Source organism: Heloderma suspectum, chromosome 1 (assembly GCF_057233095.1).
Source record: "Heloderma suspectum isolate Gila_16-S chromosome 1, 16-S_ref, whole genome shotgun sequence".
Taxonomy (NCBI): domain Eukaryota; kingdom Metazoa; phylum Chordata; class Lepidosauria; order Squamata; family Helodermatidae; genus Heloderma; species Heloderma suspectum.
This window is the reverse complement of record NC_139458.1, coordinates 209,936,095-209,952,263: the sequence shown is the minus strand read 5'-3', so window position 1 is coordinate 209,952,263 and position 16,169 is coordinate 209,936,095. Positions and strand designations below refer to the sequence as shown.

General features: G+C 44.6%; 1 protein-coding gene across 1 annotated transcript in view; it reads right to left on the bottom strand.

The window, feature by feature from the left end:
* KIAA2012 (KIAA2012 ortholog) overlaps positions 1 to 9,923 on the bottom strand; it is a 106,396-nt gene extending 96,473 nt beyond the window's left edge. The window contains exons 1-2 of the mRNA XM_084818035.1: positions 9,837 to 9,923; positions 992 to 1,276 (exon numbers count right to left, since the gene is read on the bottom strand). Of these exons, the coding sequence (XP_084674161.1) occupies positions 992 to 1,276; positions 9,837 to 9,923 (372 nt within the window). The remainder of the gene's footprint in view (positions 1 to 991; positions 1,277 to 9,836) is intronic.
* Positions 9,924 to 16,169: the final 6,246 nt, after the last annotated feature.

The following is a 16,169-nucleotide window of genomic DNA, read 5'->3' as shown; positions in this document are numbered from 1 at the left end:
TATTTGTATACCACTCCATATCTAAAACAGATTTTGGAGTGGTGAACACAAAAGATAAAACAGTAAAAGGTTTGACTTGGCTTAACTTCATTATCTCTTCTCAAGGAACCCTGAGAATTGTAGTTCTGTACCAAATAACTAAGGATCTGTGCAGGGGAACTAGGGATCCCTCACAGAGAAAACTCAAAAGCACCTTGCCAAACTACACTTCCCAGGATTCTTTACGGGAAAGCCATGACACTTAAAGTGATATAAAAGTTATATACACATCTGTAGCATAGACAAGGCCAAAGTGCCCACATGTTACCCCACAAAGTGATCCTTGTTTAGTTAGATGTGAAGGGGACTGTTCTCCTTGCCCCCCAGATACAGGTATTGCTTGTTATTGAAAAACCTTAAAAAAAAAGAAATTATGTAATTAGAAATGTGTAAACCAGCCTCCTCCAAGCTGGTGTCCTCCAGATGTGTTGGACACCATGCCGTTGCCAGGTTTCTGAAGGCCCTTGGGCAGGACACCCTCAGTGGACCCCCTTCCTTAGCGAGACTACCTTCTCATTGTCACCAGCTGCTATCACTCCTGCTCCTCTTTCTCATCATTGAGAAGCAGAGAACCAGTGAGCAGGTAGGCAGTGACATCTCCTGCTCCTCCTTCTCACCACTTACGTTGCTTGGGCCAGAGCGAGCGGCGGGTGAACAAGCAGGTTTCAATGGTGAAGAGGAGAAGCAACTCCAGGTGGCTCTTGTCAGTGGGCCCCTGCTGGGGTGTGAGGCCCCGGCAGGTGCCCGCCATGCTTATACTTGATGCTGGCCCTGGTAGTTGGCTGATAGTTCCCATCATTCCCAGCCAATGGCCATGTTGGCTGGGAATCATGGGAGTTGCAGTCCTACACATCAAGTTGGAGAAGGCTGATATAATCAAGTTGGGCATTAAGTTGGAGAAGGTCAGGGTAAACTATTCCTTCCTGAATACGAATGGGCTCCGATCTCTCACCTGTTTGCCTCCATATGCCAAGATGGCTCGGGCCAAATCCTGGAGGGTGTGAAGTTCTATGTGAAGCTTCCGGCATTTGTTTCTAAGTCTTCGCTGGGACTTCCCGCATCCTTTCAGTTTTGTGGATGGTTTGGCTAAATCTTCTGAATAGAGAACAAGTGCACCTGTTCTTGTGCTGTAGGTTTTAGGGAGACATAGTCCCCAGTATCCCTCTATGACCTGACTGTTGTCCGGTAGTCTGCTGACATGGCATCGGGTTTCAGGAGACTTCCAGTCCAAGTAATCCTAACATGATAAAAAAATATATTAAAAAGCAGTAATGGGATGGATTTTAGGAAGGAAAACTCAGTAAACTTGCACACTTGTACATATACCTTGCAGAGCAAACCCACAGTATTGTTTACTGTGGTTTTAATGTTTTATATATTTTGTATTGCTTTATTGTGTGCTCTTTGGTTTCAATTTTTGTGAACTGCCCAGAGAGCTTCAGCTATTGGGCGGTATAGAAATGAAATGAATGAATGAATGAATAAATACTTGAGATCTGCCAGCTGAGGCACCACAGGATTTGGGTCTAGTCTCAACTGTATGGCTCTAACACTCTTCCCACACAAAAGCAGGGATTAGTGTCTCCTACACAGAGGTGAAGCCCTTATCCCCACACAGAGGTAAGTTCTCTATTGGCAAAGGCCAGGCACTGCACTCCAACCATTCCCACTGCTGGCCAAACACTCATGAAGCTCAAGAAACAGCTGCTGCATGCACAGAGTTCCACTGCAGCCCCAAGTGGAAAAGTATACACATAGTCACTACAGTCTCCTTCTCGGGAGAGGTTGACTGAGGCATGAATACTAGCTAAGCACCACTCCCTCTTCTCTCCCACACCTATGGTGCATCCAGGTTCAGGGACTATGCACTCCACCTGCTTTCTGCTTATTGCTCATTATTCAGTCACAGAGAGCAAGGGGGGTCATGGGAGTTGCAGTCTAACACATCTGGAAGGCATCAGGTTGGGGAAGGCTGGTGTAAACCAAGAGTGGGCAGGAAGTAGATCTCCAGATGTTTTAGACTTCAGCTTCCAGCATTCTGGAGCATTAGCCATGCTGGCAGGGGCTTCTGGGAATTGAAATCCTAAAACATCTGGAGATCTACCTTCTGCCCACCCCTGGTGTAAACTATTCCTTCCTGAATATGAATGGGCTGTGATCTCTCACCTGTTTGCCTCCATATGCTAAGACAGCTCAGGCAAAATCCTGGAAGGTGTGAAGTTCTATGAGCTTTTGTTTCTAAGTCTTTGCTGGGACTTCCTGCATCCTTTCAGTATCATGGATGGTTTGGATAGATCTCATTTTTCTCCTTGCATTCTATAAGATGCTCTCCCAGCTACTGTGGGATTACGGGATCCATCCCACAGCCCATTACGGGCTGACAAGGAGGGGCCCACATGATGACCAGAAGCAGTAACCAGGATGAATGCTCCCGGCCGTTCCTCTGTGGGGTCATTACCCTACTTGCTCCAAACAGCTTCCCCTACCCTTGCAAGTTCCATGACAGTTATGCAACAGGAGAAGGTGTTTTCAGCATGGAGTGGCTGCCGTGAGGGACATCACAGCTCCTACCTTGCTGTCGGTTGAACTGTTATCTCTGAGGCACAGGAGCCCTGCTGGGTCGCTGGTTGGCAACTCCACACATGTGTCCTTCTCTTTCAGGATCTCTTTCATCTTAGGTGCTGATCAATGAAGGCTTTGACATTGCCACATGTGGTGTTTCTTTGTTGCTAGGGTGGGGTGTGCCCTAGTAGGATCTGGCTTCAGTTAGCCTCAGGATGAGACTGTCCTGGTTCACACATGATGAGAAGCCACCATGGGTGAATTTCCCTGTGGGGACTGTCATTACAGCGGCGGTGGCCATTTTGAATATGTGGACTGTAGTGAGGGTATACCATAGCTTCTCGTTACCTGGCAACGGTGGGTTGTTGGGGTGCTTGACAAGCCACCCAGAACCCATGGGCTATTTTAGGGTTGCAAGTGGCTTGTCAGCCACCCCAACAATCCAACCTCACTGGGTTCGCATGTAATGAGAAGTTACGGCTTGCCCCTGCTGCACCTGGAATATTGAAAATGGCAGCGGCTGCCACAACAAGAATCCCCACAAGGAAATTCACCCACAGTGGAGACTCATTACGTGCAAACTTGGCCACGGTAATCCAGGAGTGGGCAACTTGTGGCCCTTCAGAGGCTTTGGCCCACAACTCCTGTCATGTTATGTTACAGCTTATTTCTATGCCACCTTTCCACCAAAAAGGCCTCCAAAGGCCTGGATTACCGTGGCCAAGTTTGCACGTAATGAGCTCACAAAAGTATATGAATACAACAAACAATATAATAAAATGCAAGTTTAAAGCAACAATATCCAAATGACTATTTAAAACTAAAAAAAAACACCTAAAGCCCGAGCACACCCTTCCTCATGACCAAAAGCAAAAACCAACCAGAAGAAATCTCAAAGGAGAGTTGGAGTAACCCCTGCTTCCTTATAAGGTTTCCCAGGCAGGGAGGTGGGGCAGAGCTCATGGAAAAGCTCACCCTTGATGGAACAGCAGTCTCTCCCTCACCATGGGCAATGCTGTCTGGGGCTGATGGGAGTTGTAGGTCAAAAGATCTGGAGGGCAACAAGTTGCCCACCCCTGCTGGAAGGGATAGGTGGGTGGGTAGGGAGCTTAATGCTCACTCAGGTTCCCTGGACTGTGAGGAGGCAGGCCTCTCAGGGCGCCCAAATGGGATGGATACTGCTGCAAGGGGGCATGAGGCAGTCTACGTTGTGCTGACTTCGGGCAGCTCCCAGAATGCACTAAGCTGGTTTCACACACTCCTACATACTGAATTTCGCTTTTGGCAGGCCGCCACAAACCTGTGGAAGAGTGACAGGGGATTCCCGCAAGTGTCTCAGCACACCTTGGGGGCACCTGGAAGTCAGCAAGGGCCTTCCCTGTGACTTCTACATGATGAACCAGTCATAAGACCAACGCTTCAGAAATACGGCTTAGATTTCAGCATCGACAGGAGGCTACTGTAGTCCTCCAGTGCAAACTGACACGGACTGCAGAGAAAGTCTTGAGGCACACGAACAGCCATGTGATGAATTGCCAGCAAAGGCTATGGCTTCTGAAGACTTTTCCAGGTCGTGCACATGGGTGTTATGAATATGCCCCTGTTATGTGTGGGACTCTAGTTTTTCCTCCAGGTAGTTGCTCTTTTGTTGCAGGGTTATTGTCTTCACCCTGCACTCAGGCTGCAATATTTTTTCCACATGGTCAAATATGAGCCTTTCTCTAACTGGTATGTTATTGAAAGTGTTGTGTAGAATGTGAACCAGTGGAGGCTGGTGGCTCTGATGTCAGTGGGGCATTGAATCTACTCCGGGTTTCAGTCAGAACTCTAAAGGAGCTATCCAGGGTGGTTCTGCATGTGGGATAGCTCCTTTAGAGTTCTGACTGGTTCTGACTGAAACCCAGAGGGGATTGAATGCCCCACTGACATTGGATCCACCAACCTTCACTGCCCTTACCCAGGATGTGTCACATTTGCCTCAGCTGAGGCTACTTGTCAGCTCATCGTGGTTCTGACCTCCTGGCCTCTAGATTTTGGCCCTTTGGCCCTCTGGTGAAGAGCCAGGGGAAAATGCCTGAAACTATGGTGCATCGTCAAAAAAGACACACATTTGCATAACATTTGCATATGCTAATTTAGGTAGAGAGATGCAAATTTAGAAATTATTACTGTAATTTAGACAGAAATACAATACATCTAACTATAGTAAGGGGGACTGTCACCACATGACATGACCTGCACGCCATGCTCAGTCTGCTGTCCGGGCACTGCTGATGGGCAATGTCAAGCTTCTTGCTTTCCTTTCTTGGGGTTCTTTATCTTTAAACCAGACTTGGACTAGACAGCAGGTCAAATAGAGGACACCTCCAAACAGAGGACAGTCTTCTGGCAGCCCATCAAATAGAGGACTCTGTAAAGTAGGACACATGGCCACCCTGCCTGAAACACAGTGGTCTGCAGCAAGTCCCAAGTTTGATCCCATCAGCCAGCTCTTGCAGGAAACCACATAAGAGGCCCAAAGACATTGGGGAACTTTGCTGGATCAATGGCAGTTCTCCTCTGTTGCTCCTGGTATACAGATCAGCCCTCCCTCTCTGATTTCTTCACCCTTGGATGAACTTTGATCTATACTCTTGCTTGGCAATTCTGTTCAGTCACAGCTTCTGGTTTTCTAGCTTGACCCTCAGATTGATCTGACATGTTCTATCTCACGTTTCCCATGTCATCCTGCCTCAGACATACGTTAGCATGGTTCAACGCCACCCATGGCCAAGCCTGACACCATCCCTCCAACAAGCCTGTGAGTGGCTTTTCAGAATGGGAGCGTCTATTCTGTGGACTCCTTGGTGACAGCAGAGGGAAGCATGAAAGTGTACAGGGCAGTGGCATTCAAGAGGCTACAAGAACTACAGTCATTTGCTGCTATAGATTTACACTGGTTTTCCTCCTCCTGGCTTTTTCTTATTTCCATTACATCCAGTTCTCCCCATCCTAGATGAATGACTCCCTGGAATGACCAAGGTTTGTAATCAAAGTCCTTGAGATTCAGAAGCCAATCAGACTTGGCACTGATAGAGATGTAAGATTTCAGCACATGGTGAGTCTGTGGGGAGGCGGATCTGGGTTTTCCTTCCATTTGTGGTGGTGGTGATAGGTGGTAGTGGTGGGGAGAATGTTGAGGGAAAATTGAAATATGCTAACTTTCTTATCAAACGTTTGACAATTTTAAGAGCACAAAAAAAGATAGAACTGCAAGCTGCTGCATCCTGTGGTATCTTACATTTCGCCATTTAGGAAAATAAATAAATAAATGTTGAGAATGCAAACCACTGTAGTAAGCGAAAGGAAAGCTTCATTGTATGGACTTGGAAACAGTATGTGGACTAGCATTACCAAGCAGAAACATTCATATAGCCTAATTAAGGAGAAGCAAATAAATTCGGCTATTTGGTTAAATTTTATACCAGAGGTGGACAACTTGTAGCCTTCCAGATGTTTTGGCCTATTGCTCCCATGATCCTTCACCATTGACTATGCTGGCTAGAGTGGATGGGAGTTGTAGGCCAAAACACCTGGAAAGCCACAGGTTGCCCACCCCTGCTTTATAACAACGTTGAACTTTTCATGTTCAATGAAATTTCATGTATACTATCATGAAACTGCGACCGTATGCACTTTCCTGGGAGTAAGCATCACTGAATTCAGTGAGATTTGCTACTGAGTAAACGTGCATAGGATGGGTCCGGAAGTTTATTTGTATCCACCCCAGTAAATAATATATCACTGAAAATACTAGCCCAATTCAAATTAATTTATCTAACCAGAATCAGTGTCTCAAAGATCCAAAGCTTCTGATATTAAACTGAGCATCATGGGTTGCTTCTCCTAGGGCTTTTTTGTCCTGCTGTGCCACTGAGTTTCCACAATCAACTGGAAAGAGAATTAAATTGGGGGTTCCACACAAGCAGTTAATATAGCACTATATTATCTATCCAGCAATAATCTTCCCAGTGGCCACAATCTTTCTAAAATGTCTACTCACATTATAGGCAAAGGCCCCTTCCACTGTTAATTGAAAGCTTTCTGTTGGCAGATTCGGCACATTGCATTGCTTTTCTGCTCAGCATGGCTGAGGGGTTAGTGATTAATTGCCTCTTGGGTGCCCCTTATTGAATTGGTTTAACCCCGCCCTGAGGTTGTTGTTGTTCAGTCGTTCAGTCGTGTCCGACTCTTCGTGACCCCATGGACCATAGCACGCCAAGCCTTCCTGTCCTGCGCTCTCTCCCGGAGCGTACTCAAGTCCATATTCATTGCATCAGTGATGCTATCTAGCCATCTCATCCTCTGCCATCCCCTTCTCCTTTTGCCTTCAGTCTTTCCCAGCATCAGGGTCTTTTCCAGAGAGTTTTCGCATTAGGTGGCCAAAATATTTGAGCTTCAGCTTCAGTATCTGTCCTTCCAATGAGCACTGAGGGTTGATTTGTATGTGTGTGTTATATAACTGATTTGTTTCCATTATTTTTACCCTCGTTTCTTTCCTTTAGAGCCAAATAGCACTATTTCACTGTAGTGGAAAGAAAAGGGGAAACTGAAAGAATCCAGAAAGAATCCAGAAATTCTACCACCCCCACTCTAAAAACAGGGAAACAAAACTGGAAGCTTTCAATTAAAGGAATAGTGGCTCTGAAAAGCCTGAATAGGACTTTGTCCATATAAGTCTTGCAATTGCATTTCTTAGTACCACCACCAACAAAAAAAAGCCACAAGTCAAGTCTGAAAAATTACAAAGGAAACACTGGAATGCAATGTTTTGAGAACAGGAATGTATGCATTCCCCATTCTAGAGCAAAGGAAGCTAGTGTGGATAGAAACGGAAATTTCAGAAAATTAAAGATTTGCTTAAATTGCATCAAGCTTTTCAACTCTTTCTATATGTTTGTTTATTCTTTGTGTTTTGCATTTTCAAACATTCAGTGGTTTATTTCACTTGATGCAGAAGTTGGAGGAATCTGAGAGAAATCAGAAGCAAAAGAGGCCAGAAGCTGGGTGGACACTTATGCATTGCCAAAAAACAGGAATCACATCACCAAGGAAGAGGACAATAGAGGTTAACAATTTGCATAACATTTGCATATGCACATTTATATGTCTAGGTGCAAATATAGAAATAATAACTCTAATTTAAATAAAAATACAATACATCTCACCATAGTGGAGAAGACTGACCAGGTGAGCTGTGTTCCTGCTCAGGCTGCTGTCCAGGTGTTCACTGTTGATGGGCAATTTTTTCAAGGCCCCTGCCTGCTTCCCCTCCTTATGGTTCTCTGACTTTAAACCAGACTTGGACTGAGCAGCCCATCAGATAGAGGTGTCCTCTGCCAGCTCTCCAAAATAAAGTATCCTCTGTAAAGTAGGATATCTGGCCACCCTATCAGAGGTTATGTTGTACAAAGGAGTTGTACTTTATGTTGTACTTTGCCACCATGCTGCAGTGTGCCCCCTAATAATCACAGAGGAATCTCATGGTTCCTAAAGATATTAAACTTTATACCTCAGTTGGTGGCCCTGTATCAGCACATTTAGAGTTTTTCTACACAAGCTGTTAATCCACTGTATCTACTTTGGGTTCAATTGCAGAACTGAGATATGAGCACTACACAAGGGGCATTTCATTTCCTGCTTTTCCACTACATAATTTCTAGGTGGCACTGTGGTATAGCGGAATAGCGCAAATACTTAAAAGGAAATCACGCTTTCTTTCGCTTTCACAATTAAATGCCACATTTTCCCTGCTCTAAAAAAAACTCGCCAAAAGTGCTGGTTAAACACAGAAGTGAAACTGGAGGGTCATAACATCATCTAAAGCAGCGGTCCCCAACCTTTTTGGTGCCAGGGACCGGTCTCGTGGAAGACAATTTTTCCACGGACTTGGGGGGGGGCATTCGCTGGCAGACTTCCGGCTGCTGGGATGCCATTTGCGTCCCTATTCTTTGCAGTAATCGGTTACATAAAGATTTATGTAGCCTATTACTTGAAGAACGGGGACACAAATGGCATCCGCTACGCGGACGCCATTTGCGTCCCAGTAGCCGGAGCCGGCTGGCAGCTCTGTGGACTCGCCACGGAGCAGAGCCAGCCGGGGCCAGCGAGGATTCCGGGGGGGGGAGGGATCACCTCCCCCCCGTGGACCCCCGCAGACCCAAGGTGAGGGGGTTTCGCACACCCCTGCAGCCCGGTTGCTAACAGGCCATGGACCGGGACCGGTCTGCGGCCCGGGGGTTAGGGACCCCTGATCTAAAGAACCCATAAACAACTGTGAGTAGGGAATGACAAGCTCATGAAATGTCTTCCTGAACATAGGAAATGTTGAGAAGTATAGATTCCTGATGCCCATGCATATTACTACAGCTGTGGTTGCAATGGCAAAGTCTGCTGCTCCAGGTATGTAGCTCCATGGAACAAATAAAATCAAGTCCATTTCTCCAGAGCTTGATCCAGTCTGGTATACTATAAATCTACAGCATCTACACTATTCCGGCATCCTCTTCCCAACATTTGCACAGATTTACCAGCCTGCTAAAGCAGCCTAGCATCCCCACAGCTTTATGATAAAATATATTTTGCATCATTGTCTCAGTGCTGCAGATGTTGCATGCTAAAACATTTATTTGCCTGTACAAAAAATGTAGAGCTTAAGCAGAGCTCACCCAATGTCAGTAAAATCAGACAACCTCCTGTGAACTTTAAAAAATGACTAAAATCACAGGACTATTGGAATGTGCTAATCTGTAATCTCGATAAAATGTTAAAGGTGGTTTTAAGAAGGAGCAGAATGGATTGGGTTCACAAGAATTCGGATACAAATTCCAGGATTGATATGTACATGAACCTCATTTGTCAAGTGTTAAAACAGGCACACACGCACACACACACAAAAGAGGCATCAATAGTTAAGGAACCTTTCCTTAATTTTGGAATTATTTTCTAAACCATACTCTTGTTTAGGATTTTCCCATTATATATCTTAAAACAGGCATCTTTAAGAGTCTTATGCAATATTACCTTAGAACTGTAACACATTCTGCATATACTGCATATATTGGGGAAAGAGAGAGATCGCTTAATAGCTACTTTAACATTTGTTAGGACAGACGGACAGAAAATAACTATGCCACAACCTTTGCATTAGCAGCTAAGCTTCTACATTAATTTATAACCTTTAAACTAGAACTCACCTCTGGATTGAAATGCACTTCCAACTTCTCCTGTTTCTTTCTGACCACCTGCCCAGTACCACGACTTAATAGAGACAGATTGGACATTTTAACAATAGTGCACATACAATTCCAGTGGCCTTTGCTTCTAAAAGTGTAACTTTACTCCATTTTAGGACATACTCATCTGACCATAAAGCTAGACAATACCGTGAGGTATGGCTCTGTTTAATAGCAGACACTGATCCATATACTGCTCTGTATTAAAAGTATGGATCGAAATAATAGAAAACCCTATATAGGAAGCTAGTCCACTGTTGTGTTCTCTCCTGGATGTTACTTTTTCTACCATCAGTCGTGTTGTTGTTGTTCCTTCTGTTCTGGTTGGTCCAAAGACTTGTGAAACGCGGCCATCCTCTTTATTGTGCTCTGAGGTTGTTTCTGTGTTGCTATGGCAGCAAAAGGAAATTAAGTTGTTTAAACCAGCAAGAGGGAAGGTCCGGAAGAAAGAGAGAGAGAAAGGAGATTTTGAAAGGACCAGGATCAGATATCAAGAATGGGTTATCCTGCAAACGCCCCCTAAGTGGAAGAGTGACATTATCCTTCATGTAGCCAGCAACTTTCAACATTCGAGGATTATTATTGTTATTATTGCTACTATTATTATTCTATTAAAAAGAGCATAGAGTAGTATTTTATATAATCTGTAGCTGATACTTGTTTGAAGAAGAGGTTCATTTCACCCTGAATCCCAGGCTCTAGTTCCTACTGGGATTTTTTTTTTTTTTTTTCAAATTGTGCAAAATATTTTGCCTCATGAAAGAACTTCAGGTTTTTTTGTGATTACCCTGGACTGAAGTGTTTTGCTATTCCTCTTCCTGATCATTGTCCAACCCTTCTTCCTTAATTTTGGAGCCTTTTTAATATTCCCCAACCAGCATTTGCCAGGAAGGTCTTCTGATCCTCTCCTGCAGACTCCCCCCCCCCCCCCCCGCCAAGCTAACTTCCATTTTTGGAGTAAAAATGGCGAGCTGGACAATCAGTATGTGGCATGGGGAAAGAATTGAGCCTTCCCCTCTCACAGATTCTCCCCTTGTTTGTGTCATTTGCCTTTGAAGAGTGTCTGGAAACTTTAGGTGGGCCTGAATGCAGCAACCAGATTGTTGACTGGAGCCAGTCCACAAGACTTCCTTATTACAACAGCTGCATTGGCTTCCGCAGGGCTGGCCTTCCCATGAGGTGGAGTGAGCCCTCTGCCTCAGGCAGCTCATCAGGAGAGGCAGCAGATCGTGTGCTCCCCACCGCCAGGAGCCCCCCCCCCATTTGCCACCACCTCGGAACTGCCTTGCTCCCTCTCTTATGACCTTCCACTGTTTTGTAAAGACCTTTCTTTTACAACAAGCCTTTGTCCCACTGAACTGAAGTTACTCTGTTGATCCACTCACTGTTCTGTTTACTTTATCTGCAGTGCCCTTCTGTTTAAAAAGGGCACTGTTTAAAACAGTTTAAAAATTTGTGATGTTTTTGTTTTTAAATACGTTGTGAGTCACCTTGAGCATTTGACAAGAAATGGAAAGGTGAGGAATAGATATTTTAAATAGCTTTGCTCTTACATCTGAGTAGGATCACACTTGGTTCACACATAATGCTAACCTATGGTTTATTTAACCCATGGTTAACCTATGGTGTGTTGTCCCACCCAGGGTTTGTCTGGAAGACGACTAAACAAACTGTGGTTTGTTTTCTCATTCCCTGGGTTGTTTATTTCCCTCCTCCTTTGCCCATTCCCTTCCTGTATCCCAAATGCCTTTGTAGCACTGTAGTACTGGCAAGTAGAGTGGCTGTTATTGTTTTTATCACTCTTGCCTGATGCCTCTGTAGCCTGGTGAAACAATCTATGAGCAACCCATGATTCTGGGTTCACACATAATAGCAACCCAGGTTTAAACAATCCATGGGTTCTGTTTCTGGGTTATTTGTGAACACACTTTGGTTTGTTAGCGCATCTGTATTCATACATCACAACGATCCAGAATTCAACAACCCAAACCATGGGTTAGCAAACCAGGCCTGGGTCTCAGTTTTTTCCCCTACTAATTTGTAAAAGCAGATGCTAAAGTCAACTCCTTCATGTTTCTGGGGACCAGCTACTTCACAATCCCATCTGAATGTTCCTGTCTCCTCCCTCCTCCTCCCCAGCAAACTGGCTCCAATTTTTTTGGAGGTGCAGTGAGGCAAAAGAGGAATTAAACACAAACACACTTTTCTGGGAGGAGGCAGCAGTTAAATACAAGGAATGTATGTCTGGAAATAGGTTCCTGCCCACAAATCTTGGCCCATAAGCTCAAGAAGCTGTGATGGGGAATGGAAAATCCAGATACCATGTTGGCAAGCCTTATTAAAGGGAAGCTCAGGGATCCACATGTACAGTCTTATGCTTCATGCATGCTGCTTTTATGCTTTTATGCATATGACCCCACCGTCTGCCACCCCACACACCTACTTATAATCTGTGCTTTTGGCTTAGCTGTTAGCTCATCCAAATGATTGGAAGATATCTTTTTCCTTTAATACACCATGGGTTGTTCTGGAGTCAACTTATATGACATGTCTTTCTGGCATTAGGATCTAGGTATAGTAAAAAGAAAGGAATGATTCTGCCTGCAGTTTCAGCAGCTAGAGAGACATAGCACATACTGTCTCATCAGCTGCAGTTTGATCCATATTCTTATACTAAATCAACTGTACGGGGGAATCCTGGTTTGAAACTAGAGAGGCAACCTTTTTTGTGGAAGAATTAGGTTGATAGTGGAATTTATACTTTAGATCAGTTAATAGGATTGAATACATTTTCAGTATTGTGGCTTAGACATCACTTACCATCTAGTGTTGGGTGGCAATATATTCAACTACAGCACCTTTTGGTGTCTATATATGGCCCATGAGCAATGAGGGCGTCAGCATCTCCTATATTGTTGGAGGAATTAACTGATTCTTTAGAGAAAGCTAAGCCTGCAATAGCTGTTTATAAATGTTTTTTGGAATGTAATAAAGTGGATGTTCAGAATGTTAGAGAGGAATGGAAGAGGGAATTAGAATGTTATGGATGGTTACTGTGAATAGATACAAGGGGGTTTGCTATGTTTTTGTTGTTTGTTGTTTCCACCCCCTTTTTTCTTTTTTGTTTCTTTTATAATTTCAAATTAAAAAATAGGGGGGGAAACCCTGCTTTTGGAAAGAAAGAGTAGAGTCCAGGCACTCCCTTTACCTTGATCAACAGGTGATCGAGACAGAGGTGAAGGTAGGGGGAATTGAATCGATTGAATGATTATAGGGAGACAAAGGCACATAGGTGGAGGTGCCTGCAGTTGCTAACACAGATACTGTACAACCACGCAGTCTCAGGCCCCGCTTACTTGGGGGATTTACTTCAGTTCTAATGTGCCTCACAGACCATCATGGCAGATGATGTAGCCTCCACTCCACATCAACCACATGTTTGTCTGCCTGAAAAGCCGCTTCTTTGCAAAGTCATTTCTGCACCAGATTTTCCTGCTGCGGTGGCCTCCATGTGGTTTGGGAGTCTGTGTGACCTCAGCTGGCTTTGGCGCAGGCTGGGGGGAGCAGCACTGGTAGGCAGTAGGGAAAGTTGCATCACGAAAGAGTAGACACGAGGAGAGGTGTTGGCTAAACATGTCTACTCAGACATAAGTCATTGTATTCCATTGCACTTCACCGTGAGTAGGGAGAGGGTGAAGAGCAAGCCTGCTGTTTTAAATATCTGCTCTTCCATAACAGCGAAGGTATGCAGGACTGTAACGATTTTAAAAGCTGGTCACCCACAAATTACCCTTATTCCTGCTGAGAAAGGGTGGACATGAGGAGAGGTGTTGGCTACACATGTCTGCTTGGGAATAACTCGTTCTTCCATGGCACTTCGCCAAGCATGGGAGGAGGGTGGGGAGCAAGCCTCCGCTCATTCGCTGACCCGCACCTACGCAGATGACGACGTTCAGTTCTACTTGCGGGACTCCGCCCACCCAACCCTCAACTAATATGGTCTCAGGTGCCGTTTGCCCTGTGAAAGCGATATTTCTTTTTTATGTATACACGGCTTTACTGGCCACATGTGCCACTGGAGGCGCAAACCTGGATTCATGAACATTCGGATTAAAACGGAATCGCCTCAGAAAGCATCTCTGTGTAGACCACAGCAGTTACCCATTCCAGCTGCAAACAATTATATGCACCTATTCTCTCTCAGCAGCTAAAGAAGTAGGTATGAAACGTTTCCAGCAATTAATAGGCCTTCTGCTCAGAACTCTGCAAAGCAGTACTAGAGGAGGTGCATCATCAGCTAGATTACAAATGATCTTGCACCAAAAGCTATAACTTGCATGGAAAATTGCCATAGCTTTCCACCAAGCAATAAAAGCCTTAACTGATGCACCTCCACTGCAATGAAGAGCTACCATTATAATATTCACAATGGGATTCATGCCCAATAAAGTAGGGGAATTTGCATGGAATACCTTCCTGAATAAGTAAGCCAGCAAAAGGAGTGATCAACATTTTCCGGGCAAGGTGTGCCAGAGCCAAATGCACAGCTCCTGTCTCCTGGGCAAGTCTGCTGTTGTACTCCCTTCACAGTTTCCCATTTTAAGTAAATATATAAAGGATAACAATAACTATATTTTGAATTGTATGGCGGAATCCACTGAAATCAATTAGCATCACTGCCACGAGCAGAATTTGAACTCAGGTCTCAGTTCTTCCATTTTTATTTTTTTTATTTACAACATTTATATACCTCTCCACGTCAAAGATTTCGGCGTGATGAACAACAAGATAAAAGAATAAAACCCCATAATTAAAACAATTTAAACATTTTAAAAGAACATGTGGTGCTCTCAGTCACTGACCAATTGTACCAGGGCAGATGGCACAGATGCCTGTTTACTTTGCCTATGAAATGTTTAACTGCTAACAAACTAAGGGCTCAATCCTACGCATGTTTAGACAAAAAAAAAGTCCTGGTTTGGACAAGAGACTTTGGTTAACTGAAGTCTTCCAGGGTTAAGTGCAGTGTGCCAGGAAAGGAGGAGGGAATAGGTTGCATGTGTATGCACAAGCCTTGTACATATCTTGGCTTATTAAGCTAAGATGTGATTGTCCAAATGAGGTCTTAATGTTCGTTTAATTTACAGGGTTAGCACCAGCACATACCATGCTTCTGGCAAAGAACAGGACACTGAATGGGTTGCAATGATACATACAGAGACTGAAATGTAGTCACTTTATCTGGGTCAAGGGACTGGGCTGTCTAACTCCCTATAGCAGGGGTGGAGAACCTCTTTCAGGCTGACACATTCCAGTTTGGAGAAACTCTAGGAGACTGCATTCCAGTGGTGGGCGGAGCCAAAGGCAAAAGGGGCAGGGCCCAACATACCCCAAGTAGCAGTGTATTTTAGCTTAAAGCTCTTCCTGCCAGTAAAACCTGCACAAAAGCCAGGAAACCACCAAACCATTAGATGGAAGTGGCACAGCCATGGAAGGGCCCTCTTTGGACCCCAGGCAAGACAGATCTGGCCTGCAGGCCTGAGGTTCAACACCGCTGCCCTAAAGCTTCCCCATCATACGAAGGGCCCCTGGAGGTGCTAGCAGTCCAGAGTGAGGCTAGATTTGGAACTGCTGTTAAGCCCCTTCTTCAGACTTTCTAGGTAAGAGAATCTGCACGTTTTTAAGTTTTCATTTTTTCACCCCCCCCTTTTTTCTTCCCTTCACAAAAGCAGCGGTGTTGAAAATCCTCATTGTAGGATGGGCTCAGATAAGACCCTTTCCTCCTGAACTTGATTTTAAAGCTGTTTTGTCTTGGGAATTCAGTTCAACAGGCAGAGCGAGGAGGAGTATTCATCTCGCTTTCCGGGGGAAAAGTGTGCTGCTTATGCTAAGTGCGCTTGAGGATCAATCTTCTGAAAGTGCCCCCCTGCTGCCATGTACAAAGTTGTGCAGCAGGCTATTTTCAGCTGGATTTTGTAGAGTGCCTTTCACGCAACATGTCCTCAAAGTGCTTTACAAAATACAAACAGCAATAGGAAACATACAAAACAAATAAGCCTTCAAATAGGAGATCTGGTTTCCCAAGCAAGAGAGAAACAGCTTTTAAAGCCAGGCTTTTAGAACGCCCAAGTTTGATGCACTCAAAGCTGGAAAAAGTAAAAATGGATCTGGTTTCTTATATATTGTGAAAAATCACAAATGTGGATCAGCAAAATCCAATATTACCCAGGGACAATTCTGCAGTGTTCATATTCACTAAAGACATAATTAGGCCTTTTCACACTTTTCTAACTC